This window comes from Pteronotus mesoamericanus, unplaced genomic scaffold (assembly GCF_021234165.1).
Source record: "Pteronotus mesoamericanus isolate MK-2021 breed Mesoamerican mustached bat unplaced genomic scaffold, CSHL_Meso_final contig_50, whole genome shotgun sequence".
Lineage (NCBI taxonomy): Eukaryota > Metazoa > Chordata > Mammalia > Chiroptera > Mormoopidae > Pteronotus > Pteronotus mesoamericanus.
This window is the reverse complement of record NW_026555186.1, coordinates 28,631,172-28,646,746: the sequence shown is the minus strand read 5'-3', so window position 1 is coordinate 28,646,746 and position 15,575 is coordinate 28,631,172. Positions and strand designations below refer to the sequence as shown.

The 15,575-nt window shown below is 41.4% G+C and overlaps 1 protein-coding gene across 1 annotated transcript in view; it reads right to left on the bottom strand.

Annotated features, from left to right (window-relative positions):
* IQGAP2 (IQ motif containing GTPase activating protein 2) overlaps positions 1-15,575 on the bottom strand; it is a 265,815-nt gene that overhangs the window by 130,573 nt on the left and 119,667 nt on the right. Inside the window, exon 3 of the mRNA XM_054578505.1 lies at positions 1,191-1,347. Within this exon, the coding sequence (XP_054434480.1) occupies positions 1,191-1,347 (157 nt within the window). The remainder of the gene's footprint in view (positions 1-1,190; positions 1,348-15,575) is intronic.

The window sequence follows — 15,575 nt, the reverse complement described above, 5'->3', positions numbered from 1 at the left end:
TTTGTCAATTCTTCTTGTCGGCTGTTAGCCTACAAGATTGTTCAAACATTTGCTCTGAATTCAATACACATATTTTTAAAATAAATTTTATCTCAATAACAACTGAAGGGTACTGTGAATCATGCAATACATGGGAACTCATTCAATTTTCAACTATATTTAATCCTGTCCTTGAAACTGTAAGAGAAACAACTTTTAAGGATACTTGAAAATCTGTAAGTAAAAAATACTGATAGAAAGAACTTAATAAGAAAATCAAGAATCAAGTTTCAAAGAAGGCTTAGAAACCCTGAAGTGGACAAGAGATCACATATTACAGGAGAAACATCACATATTTTACAATTCCCTTTTGAAGACTCAATCTAATGAAGAGTCGGCATTTACTTTTTCCTCTCCCACTGTATAACGAAAAATTTCAGGCATAAGAACGTAGGCAGTATAGTATAACGAACTCCTATGTGCCCATTATCTAAATCCAACAGTTATGAACGCATGGCCAGTCGTGAATCATCTATCCAAGCGCCTCCCAATTATTTTGAAGCAAATTCTAGATATATTACTTTATCTGTAAATACTTTGCCATGTTCTCTAAAATATCAGAATTTTTAAATTAATATAAGATTGGGGTTTATTTTAGTTTTGTGCTCTCCCCCATATGCCTTCTCAAATTAACTGGTGAAATCATTCTTAAAACTGGTTCCATATCAAAAGGTTAATCTTATTTTGTTTTAAACACCAAATGGAAAGGAATTCCTACCTGACTATTGAACCTTACTATTCATTTTATCACATCGGCCCTAACTCTTTAGGGCTACAAGTTCAAGTCCCAGCTGGGTACTTTATTCTTTGATGAGAATAAGGGGAGTAATAAAACTGTGCGGCGGTGAAGAAAAGGGGGGTAGAGTGCCCACACATTGACATTTACTGGCGCTAATAAAAATGACCTCCATGAAGGAGTGATGGGGGGAGCCCCACAAATCACAGGTCTCTCAGCCTCAGCCCAGAAATACAAACGCCTTGCTTTTAAAATTGCTGCTGCCTCAGGAATGGTTATTAACAGGCTCCAAAGACCAAGGACACACATCCCCCGCCTCCAAAATTCTTATAGAAACACTAAAACAAGGGAAAGGAAATAAAATACTGAACTTTCACTTTTAGCTGGAAGCCAAAAACAATTAGATCTCAGTTACCTTATAACGTGTTTGTTCCACATCATAGATCTTTTTCTCTGATACCATTTTCGGGGCAAAGAACTTGGCTAACTTTGCAAGGTAAACTCCATTCCGGAGCCCTTCTTCCAGTTCAGTTGTCGGTGGCAATTCTTCCACTAAGCAGACTTCCATCCACCTAAAGGGATTAAAAATAAAGTAAAATAAAAACATTACAGTGGCTCCAATTAGGTGAATTTCTAGAAGTGAAGAGATCCAGCATTTCACTATGTGTGATGTTTCGCTAAAGTCTCGTGAAAGGCTGTAATGAGCTGAAAACTCTGCGGGGAGACATATGACTTCACCGCTTCGTTACTGGAGACAGTAACTAAGGGAGCAGGATCAGTGTCACAGATGGAAGGAGAGGACCTTCTGGGTGGGACAAGGATTCAGAACACAAGCTGAACAAGGGGTACAAGCCCAGAGGTCCTGAATTCACTACTACGCCAGAGCTTGTCAACTTCAAGTCTCTGCCAATTCTCTTTTGTATCAAAGAAGAAAAAGGCCAAACAATTTTGCATGGGTAGAATCAGTCCTGCTGACATTACAGAAAAGAGTAATTCCAGTTTATGAGCCCTTAGCAGAGGAGATTCTTGCAGGAGTTATGCCTTTGGGAGAGCATAATTCAAGGGGCTGTAAAACCCGCAACTGCCTCAATCCAGAAATGCCTCGCAGGAAAGGTAGGAAGGCATGGGAAGGAACATCAAAATGTGGAAAGCAGAAGGAGTCTTCTTTAAATAATACACGTTCCTTTTTCTTTTATCAAGAACTTATTACAACATGTTTACCTTTTCAGGATTTACCGAGTTCTGAAAAAAATATTTCAGAACAAGATCAGATTAAATCTTAGGACATGGTGCCAGAATTGCAGAAAAGAAAGCAGCAAGGTCATTACTGGCTCAAGGACACACCGTAGGAAGGGCACCAAGTCAGTTCCCGTTTCATTCCGGTGTGCCGAGAATCTGCCTGAGTTAAGAGGATAAGGCCATTCCTATCCATGCTCAAGGAACTATTCCCTACTATCAGGTCCAAGAGGCAGGTGTGCAGGCTCTCCGTGGGGGAGCCCCCCCTCCCTGTAACCTATCCACAAACAAACCATAAACTGTTAGTGTGAGCACAATACCTATATAGCCAGTACCCCCAGAGGATCGTTAACACAACAGCGGCTGATCCTATCAACATTTGGCAGACACTGGAGCTCTGTTCTGCAATATTAACAACTGATCCTGATCCAAGCAGCGAATACTGTAAAATGTCTGAACTGCTTGTAGCTCTGGACAGCATGCTTTAAAAGCTCAAAGAACCCCTAACGCGCAAGGAGTATTTACTGACCACTTATTAGGCACTGTAAAGCATGGAGTATGTGAGAAAAATATAAACGTAAGCCCTGCCTTCAAAGAGCATTACATATAATTGAGAAAGCAATGCAATTGCAAGAAAAACCTGAGAACCATATACAAGAGGCTATTATGCCCAATGCTATGTGTTAGTGCATAAGAAAAAGTTGGGGAATAGGGCGGGAGGGATATCACTGGAGTAATAGGGAAAACATTGAAAAAGTGGTGGGACCTGGATCTGGTCTAGAAAAACGAGTGTTTGGAAAGGCAAGAGGAGCGCTCAAGCCAGGGAGCAGGACAGGCTAATGGCATAAACGACACACGGCCGGCTCATGGAGAAAACCCACAGACGACCTGGGCCTTTGGGGTTCGAGAGGAGAAATGAAATGCAGCTGAGCACACAGAGGGGAGTCGGGCTCTGGAGGACCTAGCAAAGAACAGCAGTGTTGATATGTGCTGCCACAGGAAGCAGGGAGCTCCTGAAGCTTCAAAACAGAGGAGTGATGTGCTGACAGTAGTAATTAGAGAAAATTAATCTTGTATGATGGCTGTCCCAGAGACAAAGCACTCCGTCATGCTTCTCCCATTGTGAGGCATAGAGGGACGAGATTAGACAGGAAGAAATGGGAAGGGAGGAAACCAGGAAACACTTCAAGGAAACAGTAATAGGAACTTAGTGACAGCTTAGAAAGCAAGGTAGAAGGAAAGAGAAATATCATCAGCTGGGGATGGGGTCCTGGGGTACAGGGAGTCCTCTGCACCAGGATCTCAGGCCACTGTGAGACCCTAAACATATTCCCTAACCTGACTGGGCCTCAGTTTTCTCCTCTGCTAAAGCAGGGAAAGTGAGGACAATGGGATGATACCCCAGCTCTAACGTTCTAGAGGACTGTGAGACCGGAAAAACCGGAACAGGTAAAAGATGATGAACTTGGCTTTCATGTTATCATATACAAGGTAAATAAGGGATGCTTAGTTCTTATGAGGATTGTTTCAAATAAGCTGAAGTGTGAGTACCATAGACTTGATAAATTTAAAAATTATTAAGATATCAATATTGTTGCTTTTTTATTAAAAATCTGGCCAAGTTAAAAGCCATTGCACAAGACTGAGTTTCTAGTCTAACTAAACTACAAATTATAGCATTAATGAAGCTATTCCACATTAAAGCACAATCTATTTTCAAGTAATTATTTTAAAAATTTTAGGAAATTGTTTTTCACACAGCAATACGTAATTGCTTTACAACCATCCTGTAATTGGGGGAGAGGTAAACGGATAATGGTAGCAGGAGCAGGGGGAGATAAGTTATCAACCAGACACTAGGGTCTGGAAGCTAAAATACCAAGTGTGAAGTATGATATATTAGACTTGGGCTTCTTAAAAAAAGATAATCCCATTTATTTTTGTCTATATCAGAATATACGTGCACTTGGCTTAAAACACTACGATACCAAAAACTTAGGTTAGCTACAGCCTATTTAAAATAGAGTCATTGCTATGCTTATGACAGTACAAATTGTTCAAAGGCAAAGCCACCTCTCCTTCCTCTTAACAATCCCTCGTGCCTGCCAACATATTTATATGTAGTGGGGACCCAATAAATTGTTGTTAAATGAAAGATTCTGCCTGCTTAAGAACAATGTTCCAAGCCTCAGGGTTAAAATCTTTCAGGACATGGCCGAAGACTTGTAAATGAAGCACTTGTGCAACTTTAGGCATCGGTGGAGATATATTCTTTCCACTGCAATGAAAGTCAAAACATGATGCTACTCTCATCAATGATAACTAGTATTTATTAAGCACTAGTTTGTGTGACAACCTGGATTTAATATTTTATGGGGATTATCCCTTAATCCTTAAGACCACCCCACATGAAAGAGGCATTTTATTAGGATCACCATTTGCAGATGATAATCTGAGGCTCAGAAAAGCCCAAGGCCACGCACCTTGTAATTGAAAAACATCAAAAAATTGCCAGAGGCTTCTGCTCCTCCTATTTCAATTTTTAACTTTTCAAAACTCATGAAACAGAAGAATGAATCCTCCCGTCCAGTGCAACAGCCCCGTGGGAAACAAAAGTGATAACGAAACACTCGAGGCTCCTTCCCAGGTGGCAGGACGAGTTCTGTCGCCTGGAGATGCTCAGGCGGTCGCTCTTCCAGTAGAAGGTCAGAGGGTAGTACAGTCACTGTCAGAGTTGAGTAAATTCCCTGGGGTTCCATTTTTCTTTTAGACTTTCTCCTTCTCACTCCTTTGTCATCTACCCTACGAGAGTAAATGCCCTGGCCTTGGCTGTGTAGCTCAGTTAGGGGTGCCCAACCTTTTGGCGTCTCTGGGCCACACTGGAAGAAGAAGAGTAGTCTTGGGCCACACATTAAATACATTGTGACACATAATCACAAAAAAATCTCATAAGGTTTTAAGTAAATGTATGATTTTGTGTTGTGCTGCATTAATAGCCGTCCTGGGCCACAGGCGGTCCACAGGCTGCGGGTTCGACACCCCTGGAGCATTGTCCCAATATGCCAAGGTTGTGGGTTCAATCTCCAGTCAGGGCACATACAAGAAGCAACCAATGTATGCATAAGTAAGTGGAACAACAAAAATTGCTGTTTCTTTTTTCTCCTTCTCTCCTTTCCTCTCTCTCTCAAAAAAATTAAGAATAATAAGAATAAATGGCCTGGGCTATCTCTGCGAGTGCTGTTGCAAGCAGTAGTAAGATACAGGAAGCTTAGAGCCTATCCAAACAAGGTCACCTCCTTAAGAGCCCCTGCAAGCTGAGACAGAATCTCAAAGAGTCTTCTCAATAAGGTTACATGAGAAAGAATTAAACTTCTACTGGCAACCTCAACTTCAGTAACTTCTCTTTTACACAAACTAGCATTATCTGGTCAAACCAATGAAAACTCTGTGATTTTTATGACCTACTGGGGTCAAACTTCCTCCAACAATCACAATGTAGAGACAACTGGCCTGATGTTCAGGAAGTCTTGTCCTGTGATTGCTGGATGTACTGGAAATGGTCACTTGTTTCAGTCCATGAGTCTAAAATTATCATGGAATTCAATGACATAATTATGTAATATGATTTTGTTTTGTTTATTAACAATTTTATTGAGAAATAATCCACACACCATACACTCATCCATTTAAGGTGTAAATGCAATACTTTTTTAGCATATTCCCAGGGTTGTGAGGCCATCACCATTACCAAATTTAGAACATTTTCATCACTCCAAAAAGGAACACTCTACTCATTAACAGTCATGTCCCATTGATCCCCGGATTCCCAGTCCACCAAATCTACTTCCTTCCTATGAATTGCCTATTTCGGATAGTTCATATAGATGGAATCATACAGTATGTGGCCTTTCGTGACTAACTTCTTTTACTTAACATGATGCTTTCAAGGTTCATCTTTGTTGTAGGATATATTAGCACTGCATTCCTTTATATTGCCGAATAATATTCCACTCTGTGGACATATCCCATTTTATTTCTCTATCAGTTTATTGACACCTGGTTTTTCCTACTTTTTGGCTAGTATGAGTAATATGGCTTAAACATTAATATAGAAGTTTTTGCATGGACACATGTTCTCATTTCTCTTGGGTATATACCTAGAAGTAGCATGTTGAATCTTTTTAGGAACTTCCAGATTGTTTCCCAATGCAGCTACAATGTTTTATATTCCCACCAGTAGTGTATGAGGATTCGAGGTTCCCCACCTCCTTGCCAACAATTAGCTGTGTTTTTTAGTATAGCCATCCTAGTAGATGCAAAGTGGCATCTCATTAGGGTTTTTATTTTTGTTTCCCCGATGGCTAATAATACTAAGTATCTTTTTATGTCTTTATGGCCCTTTTGCATGTCTTCTATAGATTAATGTCTATTCAACTCCATTGCTCACGTTTTAGTTGGGCTGTATTTTTATAATTGAGTTATAAAAGGTCAATATGTATTCAATATACAAGTCTCTTATCAGATATATTATTTGAAAATATTTCTCCATTATGTGTATTGGCTCATTACTTTCTTGATGGTGGCTTCTGAGGAACAAAAATGTTTTACTTTGACAAAGTCCCACTTATCTATTCTTCTGTTGTTTCTACTTTTGGTGTCTTATTAAGAAACAATTGCATAACTGAAGGTCACAAATATTTACCTATGTTTTCTTCTAAGATCATTAGAAAGTTAACTTTTATATTTAAGTCTTTGTTTCATTTTGAGTTATTTTTTTTGTATATGGTGAGAGGTACAAGTCCAAATTCATTCTTTTGCATGTGAATATCCAGTTGTCCCAGCACCATTTGTTAAAAAGACTATACTTTATCCCATTGAATTGTCTTGGCACCCATGCTGAAAATCAATGCACTGCAAATGTGGAAAGATATTTCTAGACTCTCAATTCTATTCCAATGATCTATATGTCTGTGATTTATGTATGATAGTACAGAAAGTATGAATACATAAAATCAAGCTAGAAAGACCTCATATGTCATCCAAAACCTATCTTCAGGTTTAACCTAAAAATCCACAGAAATGAAAACCAGAATTGGCTGTGTGTCCTCCTGCTGACCTTGGATTTACTGCTTCTTCCCTGTTCCTTCTATTGATTACTCCTACTGAACCACACCGGTAAGTGAATGTCTCACCCCAAAGCAAAAGGCAAAGCCATTTCTTATGAGCTTCTTAAAAGCTGTTGTAAAGCACCTTTCTTTCCAGGTAGAGGGGCTACTTTCCTCTTAGTATTGCTTGTTTTCTCTTCTCTCTGCAGGAAAATTTGGACCACTTACCAGGCACAGAGAAACAAAATGGAAGTAAAAGGAATTTTCTTTTTACCACTTAAGCAGTCTCCTGTCAACTTATTCTTTCTTTCTTTTTTTTTTTTTTTTTTTTTCTGAGTTGAGGTAGCTTCCATAAGTAGCTCTATGTGTGAAAGCACAAGGTGTGATCCAAGTGAGGCTGGGAGAAGGAGGAAGGGAAGATAAAGGCGAAATTTTTCCAATTTTAGCTTTAGGCCAAAAAGAAAAATAATTAATGCATTTTGTCTTGCAAGAGATAAAAAAAATCAAACTCATGAAAATCCTGAGACAAACAATCCATTCTATTACACTACTTTGTGCCTTGCAGAGAGCATATGAAAGTTGTTTCACTGAGGCATTTGCTATCTGAGTTGTTATTCAGGAAATCACCACTATAAATCTCGGTCTCTATCATACAGCACTGTACGGAATAAATGTCCTGAAAGTAGAACTGTTGGCCAAAACCCAGAAAGTGTGTTTTTTCTGCACAAAACCCCATTTCAATGCAGTGCCCCGTTCCATGAAGTGTCAAATGTTACACATCACTTTCTCTCCCTAAATGTTTTGAAAATCAGCATATGAAATATTTTACAAACGAATAAAAACAAAGACCAGATATTTTTCTACGTACAGTGTAATTGGTCACCTTTTGGGCTGTTAGATGGTAAAACATCAGAAGGAGAAGATTAAGTTCTCATAGAAATACTTTTTCATTCCCTGGAGGCTGCTGCAAAACTGTCACCGGATCCCATCAGCCTTATTCGCTCCAGGGGACAGGGATGCAGGGGAACATGCTTTGCACAGCTGAGGTGGGATCTTAATTTTTTATCATGAGCATGTATTATTTTCAATAATGAAATACCGTGTATTCTACAGTTCCTGGTTCTTTCCAGGGTATAAAAAGCAAGAGCTTGTTTGCTGATTGTACTTAACACTTGAGCCCAAATGGAGTGTGTGGTGGTGGAGAGAAAAATGACAGTTTGTGATTTAATCTAGTTTGTGATGGCAGATGGAAGAAGAAGAGAAAAAGAAAACACTGTAAACGTTTTTTTTAAGCATGTTATTTTCATTAGTTGAGTACGTTGGTTGAGACACCTAACCAATAGGATTCCCCATTAAGGACAACATTAGTACATATGCTTTTTCAGGGACCTCTAACCATGTCAACAGCCTGACTTGTAAGGCTTAGAAAGTAAAGGCAGAGGAGTGTCACTGTTGAACACAGAAAGTAAGTGAAACAAATCAAGAGCAAAACTTGGATCATCTTTGCTGCTCATAGTAAACGCCAAGAGCGGAAAGAGAAATTGAAGAAAAAATTGTTAAGCAAAAAGAACCAGAACTTGAAGATTTGGAGAATTCTCAACTTATCAATATTGCAAAAAAAAAAAAAAAAAAAAGAAAAGAAAAGAAAAGAAAGAAAGGGAGAGAACATAAAAGGTACAGCTGGACAATCACTGAAGAAAGAATGTGACTTTTCTATTTAATCACCCATCTTAGCAAAAGCCAGGAACAGAGATGGGGCTATATCAGCAGAAACATAGGTAAACTAAAGGGGACAGACACAGAGTGAAAACAAAGGAGTGGCCTCAGATTTTAGGGATTCTATGGGATGGGACAAGAGAACTATCTGCTTGTGTTATCTACTAAGATAAGGAGAAAAAATGACCCCAAAGGCGATTCAGAGCGTAACAGGGCTGCCCTTCCCACCACAGGCCCCTATTTTGTCCTCTCCTTGGTTTCCCTGGGCCAGGATGCAGCCCCAGTGCATGTGGAAGGCAGGACTACCACCCTGGTGCACTCAAAGGGCAGAGCATCTAAGAAATTACTCTCCAGTCTTAAAATTGAACAGAATTTGCCCTACTACACTTTGGATTTGCTTACATCCATGACCCCTTTCTTCTTTCCAATTTCTCCCTTTTAAAATGACAATGTCCCCCTGGCTGGTGTGGTTCAGTGGATTGAGTGCCAGCCTGCAAACCAAAGGGTCGCCGGTTCGATTCCCAGTCTAGGGCATACGCCTGGGTTGCAGGCCAGGTCCCTAGTAGGGAACACACGAGGGTCAAACACACATTGATGTTTCTCTCCCACTCCATCTCCCTCCATTGCCCTCTCTAAAAAGAAATAAATAAAATCTTTAAAAATAAAATAAAATGACCATGTCTATCAATGCCTGTCCCACCACCATTATATTTTGAAATCTGCCTGACGTCACAGGCTCACAGCTGAAGAGGAATTTTCACCTCAGGATGAATAATACCTCCAGGCTGACCAGCACTCGATTTAGATGATATTTAGGTAAGACTTAGAGTTGACACTAGAATGTTTAAGACTTTGGGGCTTCTGGGATGTTAGATGTATGCATTTGGTATATAAGAAGGACACACATTTCGGAGTCCAAGAGCAGAGTGTTATGGGCAGAACTGTGTCCCTTCCAAATTCGTTTGTTGAAGTCCTCATGCCAGTACCCGAGAGTGTGACTGTATTTGAAGGGCCTTTAAGAGGCGATTAAGTTAACATGAGGTCTTTTGAGTAGTTCCTAATCCAATGAGTGGTGTGCTGGAGATTAGGGCAGACAGAGAGACACCAGGGCTGTGCTTGGAGAGAGAACCGCTGAGGACACCCAGAGAAGCAGCCATCTGGCTCGTCAAGGAGAGAGGCCTAGAAGAAACTAATCCCACCGACACCCTTATCTTGGACTTCCAGCCTCCAGAACCGTGAGAAAATAAATTGTTTAAGCCACTTGGTCTGTGGTATCTTGTTATGGCAGCCCAAGCAAGTAATACCCTAACCAAACAACAAACCCCACCATCTTCTAAAACCCCTTACCCAATTGTATTTCCCTTCACTGCATTTATTACTACCTGGCAGGTTATAGCACATTTATTTGGGTGACTGGCTCACCTACCTAGAGTGTATACCCTGCATGAGCAAGAACCCTGTCTGCCTTCAGAGGCTTGCAGCACACGGTTAAAAGCACAGACTCTAGAGCCAGACCTCTGAGGCTGAACCCAAGCCGCACCACTTACCGGGCGTGTGCCTTTGGAAACTGACGTAACGCGTCTGTGTTCCGTTTCCTAACCTGTAAATCGGCAATGGGTGAAACAGTACTGCTTCAGAGGGTGGTTGTGAGTTAATGGGAGAAGATGACAAGCACCTTGCATGGCACAGAGCAAGCACCTCCAGCGCTGGCTGTCGCGGCCTTCATCACTCACTGCCATGTGCCAGAACCACTCCTCACCCAGTCACCAATGTAATTCACTGCTCGCACCTGTCCTTCCACCCTACTTGTTTAGCTGTCCCCTGCCATACAGACTTTTACGAGGCAGCAACCAAACCAGCACTTTATTGTGTCAAACGTGCCTTTTCCTCTCCCCACGGTCTGTAGCGTCCCCTTAGCTAATCCAACGCAAGCCATACTCAGTCCTGCCACCCCCACTCCACTGCCAACACATACACTCTATTGCCCTACACAAGTTATAAGCTTAACTGGTATTTAGTAGGGGGTATAAAAATATTTATATATGTTCATGAGCCAGTTTTCCACTATAATGGGGCTCCCACGATACCAACAATGCCCATGAGAACCCACAGGCAGCTCACATTTGCTTGTTAGAACATTGCCCAGCACTTAGCAGGTACCTGGCACTTGCATGAACAAATATGTTTTCACACAAACCCAAGAGGTAGACAGCTATTATTTACCTTTACTAGAGAAGGAAAGAGGCTCAGAGGGCTAAGTAAGTCACTCGAGGTTACACAGCTAGTCAGCTGAGGTTCCCGCCCAGGCTCTCACCTGCAAAGCACACATGTCCTCCACACTCCACTTTGCTCGGACAAATTCTTCAAGCTGAACGTGATGAATGGGGCTTGTGCTCACTGCCTAGGAATGCTCACTTCTTAAGCAGAAACTCACAGTGAAGCCTTCCCTAAAACTAGAATCATCCAGTTCTGATCTTCACAGACTCTGCTTTCCCAAAGCGAGGTGCACCTGCGCGTTGACACCAGCCGAAGGGGAACATCCTCTTTGGGACTGGCTGAAGAGGCTGCTCTCCTTTCGGGGGTGTCTGTGGGGTGCAGCTGAGCACGGGACTTTGGATTCCCAAACACCTGGCTTCAGACTCAGTTCTGTGACTTTTTACTGGTGACCACCATGGCATACAACTGTCAACTTGGGCCGCAGCTTCCCCCTACAGAAAAATGGATACAACCCCGGCAACCTCAAGAGATGTCATGAGAATGAAAACAGATACCATGTATGGAGTCACCTGGTTACAAAGTCCCCTGCACGCAATAGGGGTTCAAGAAACAACTGCTCACAAAAAGGAACTGGGCCAGGGAGCATCCGTTTAAAGAGCAATACTCCAAAGGATCTATCACACGGCACACAGTCTCCCCAAAGCATCTTCCTTGTCTTCATTAGGCCCCTAAGCAGCAAGGCTGCACCGACAGGAATGTGTAAGCTCCAAAGTCCTCTGGGTGGAGACACAGGACACCCTGCAGGACAACTGGCAGACCAAACTGCCCTGGAGAACTGAACTCAAAAATTGGGCTCTGTCAACCTGGCTTTCCTAGAACTTGCCACAGGTGGGACAGGACCAATGTTCAACTGCAGTTCAAAGCACTCTCTGTTTTGCAAGATAACCAGGAGCTCGGGTGCACGAAAAAAGTAAAGAAGAATGAATTGAAAGTTGTTGGCAGCAGTTTCCTGGCAAATCAACCCTCATCTGAGGCTTCTGCATAAATTCTGGCCTAAATAACAACTAAAGACTTGATGAAGCAGGTTCTCCTTCCTGGGTTTGTCTGCACTGTGCATGTGATCTAACCACAAAATAATCACTGTTCTTGCATTTTTAAACATCTATTTGCCCCAACATCGGCAGGAAAATGAAAGCAGCAAGTTTAATGAGACCATTGTAAACTTATCTAATTTGCCACAACCCCTTCTTACCTTTAACTCTCTTTTTACAGCCCTTTCCTGCTTCCTAACCAATATTCAATATGGAATTGTTAACTAATGGACATCCTAGAACACCAAGAGAAGGCCATAACTGAAGCCAGGCCATATTTCAAAATATAAGAAACCTAATTGGCACAAGCTGTATCCAGCATGTATTTTCTTCCTTCTTTTCCTCCTCTTAACCTACAGGTATCATGTGCTCACAGGGAACCCTTTCCTGGAGAGGGAGAATAAGGAACAGATATAAAGGCTGATTTTTCTGGAGTCTGAAAGATCAAAAAAGAGTAGCTCTCAGCAGGTAGTAGTGAAGTAATAGCACGAGGAGACATTGTTGAAAAGTGTACCTGTGAGAAATGTCACTGTCAGTATCCTACCAAGAGCCCCTTCCTTCTGTACCTACGTCCTATGCCCAGTCCTTATTGACTTCCCACACCCCCACCGCCAGCTGTACCAAGAAAGTGACAAACAGGGCCTCGCTAGATGCCTTCAATCATCATCACTAAGAGCAGAATGAAAAGAATCCAACATATGTTCTTGCAAACGTCTCCCACTCTCCAGTCCTACTCCTCCTCCTCTTCACAGGCACACAGTCTTTACAAGCAGCAAGCCACTTTGTAATCGCTCTCCAGTGGAAAAGGATGCCCGGCAGATAGTAGAAGCAGCCCAAGCACCACTGTTTTCCCTATATGTGTCTGTATTTACAGTTCACACTTCTCATATGCCCTGGGTCAGGCCGAAGCAGGGCTGCCCACGAACTGGCTGCTGACAATCCAGACCCCAGAGAGGGGAAGGATGGGTGATTAAACCAGCGCTGCGCTCGTGCCAGGCGGGATGCGGAAGAGCAAAGATGCACAATACAGGTAGCAGAGGGTACACTTTGCAACTCATTCTGAAGACAGGGAACCTGGAGTTCCTTTTTGCTCTGCTGACCACCACAGCACTCGATAAATCAATTCCTATGGTAACAGCTCTAAGTATAACATTCTAAAAATAAAAGAAAGATGTTTTAAATGAAACATGACACTTGCATTCATTTCTGGGAATATAGTGAGAGTCAACTTGCATCATAAGCCGTACAATAATTTCTCTCTTTAACTCCATAATCTGCTAGTGAACATCTATTCTGGCTAAATAATGTGAGAAAAAAAATAAACAACAAAAACAAAAAGGTCTACACATGAGGGTATTAAATCACAGGGATATTAAAAAATGAACAACTTCCAAGGTGTTTCACAGAAGAGATTGTGAAGCTGCAACCATTGAGATTTATGAAGACAACTTAGCAAAATGAAGTAACATTGATGTAATAAAGTGAATAAAACAATAATCCAATAATACATGACTTTTTGTTATAACTATGTCAGGTGTGCCTGCCTATTAAAATGCTAAGAAAAGTAATATTTAGGTTGGTGGCATTTTAGGGCTCCCTAAATTTGTTTTGAAGTGTTGTTTGTGATGAATGAAAATTAAAATAAAAGAAAAATTGGGGTAAAGATTACTGCAATGCTTCAACTGTGTTTGAAATCTCAGTTCTGCCATGCGAGGATAAGTGGCAACAAACTAGATGCACATTTATGAGCAAAGATGGAACATTCAGAGCCTAGTGAAAAAACCAAGGAACAGGATGAGATTGCTATATTTACTTTGCTTAAATTGAAAATTGAAAATATCTACACAATGAGATATACTGCAAGAATAATTACAGACCCAAATGATATACTTTATACACGCCTGAATGGTTCTCTATGACAGAGAGTGAACTAGGGATAAAAGGAAGTAAGTTTTAGGGGACCCAGCTCAAACCAATAACCACCCACCATGTGACCAGCGAGACGATGTTCCACACCCTGGGGGTGTGATTGGCTCACCCCCTGCACCTGAGGCCCCCAAGCAGTGCTGTTTGTGGTTTTAAGATTTTGGAACTGACTGCTACAATTTCAGACAACTACACATTCCCTCTTCATCACATGTCTCATGCTGCCAAACAGTAGCTGCTTTGTACAAGAACCACTTCTATTCAGTCCCAGGTTCTAACCTCTGTTTAAAACAAGATTAAATGAATGCAGGAAATCGTCATTACTGAAAAATATTTAGTCATGTTGCCAATTGTGTACACCACTGTGTTACAAACACACATATGTATATGTGTATATATGTTCAGTTAGATATGTAGTTACAGGAATATAACTATTCAGAAGTTATCCTTTGAAAGCCACAAAAGAAGCTTGCAAAAGTGGCTATCTCTGGGGAGAGGGGCTGGATAGAAAGAAGAAAATTTCCATGGCGTACTTAAAAAAAAAATGTTATACCTTGTGCATATATGACCAAATAAAAATTATAAAGCACTTAATTAAGCAACCACCCACTCTATACACATAATATTACAAAATAAGTTTACAAAGTAATATGTTCCGATTATACCAGAACCAGTAGGAAGCCAAGGAGACTTCCTCTCAAAGGTACCGCCTGAGCTCCCCCAGCGGGATGCCTCCCAGCTCAGCCGGAAGCATCCCACCAGGGGGCAGTATCTGCAGCTGTGCTAGCGTGTACGTCCCTGATTCTATGAATATCTGTGTAGGTTAATAATGTTTTCTTTTTTCTTTTTTTGGTTAATAATTAATTAGAGCCCCACCATCCAGAATATCTGCCCACCACCAAAGGCAACTGGGGACTTCTGTCTCTGCCAAATGTCCCCACACTTGAGTCTCAACGTTTCTTGGCTCTGGGAAGCATAGACACCCCTGTGATCTATCTGAAAGCGGGAGCCCCTGGGTGTTTCCGAGTCCCTACACCTTAACAAAGAAAGCAGATTCAAAAGATTTTTTAAACTAAGGTCTTTTTCTTAGCAGTCAGTTTCTTAGCTATATGCTAGCTCTTGGGTCAGAACAGCAGCTACATGGGGTGGAGTGGGCATTGAAGCAAGAAGAGGGAGGAGGGGGGCTGCCAGACAGGCTAGAAAGCAGTGTCTGCGGGAGCTGCCTCCATAAGCATGTTTGGGAACTGGGAACCCTAATTGCCATCCACAGTAATTTCTCACTCAGAGTGCCTTTGAGATGCGTAAGAATTTCCAGACAGATAATTAAGTACCATTTCACTTGTCTCACAATTTCATCATTGTTCTATACTGAAATAAACATCAGAAATAGAGAAAACATTTTTTCTGTTGTTTTTTTTTTTTTTCTGACAAACCCTTCCAGACGGGGAAAGTCCGCAGGAATAAAAAGCAATCTCGTCCCACCCCCATTGGGGGAAAGGCAACTGACAA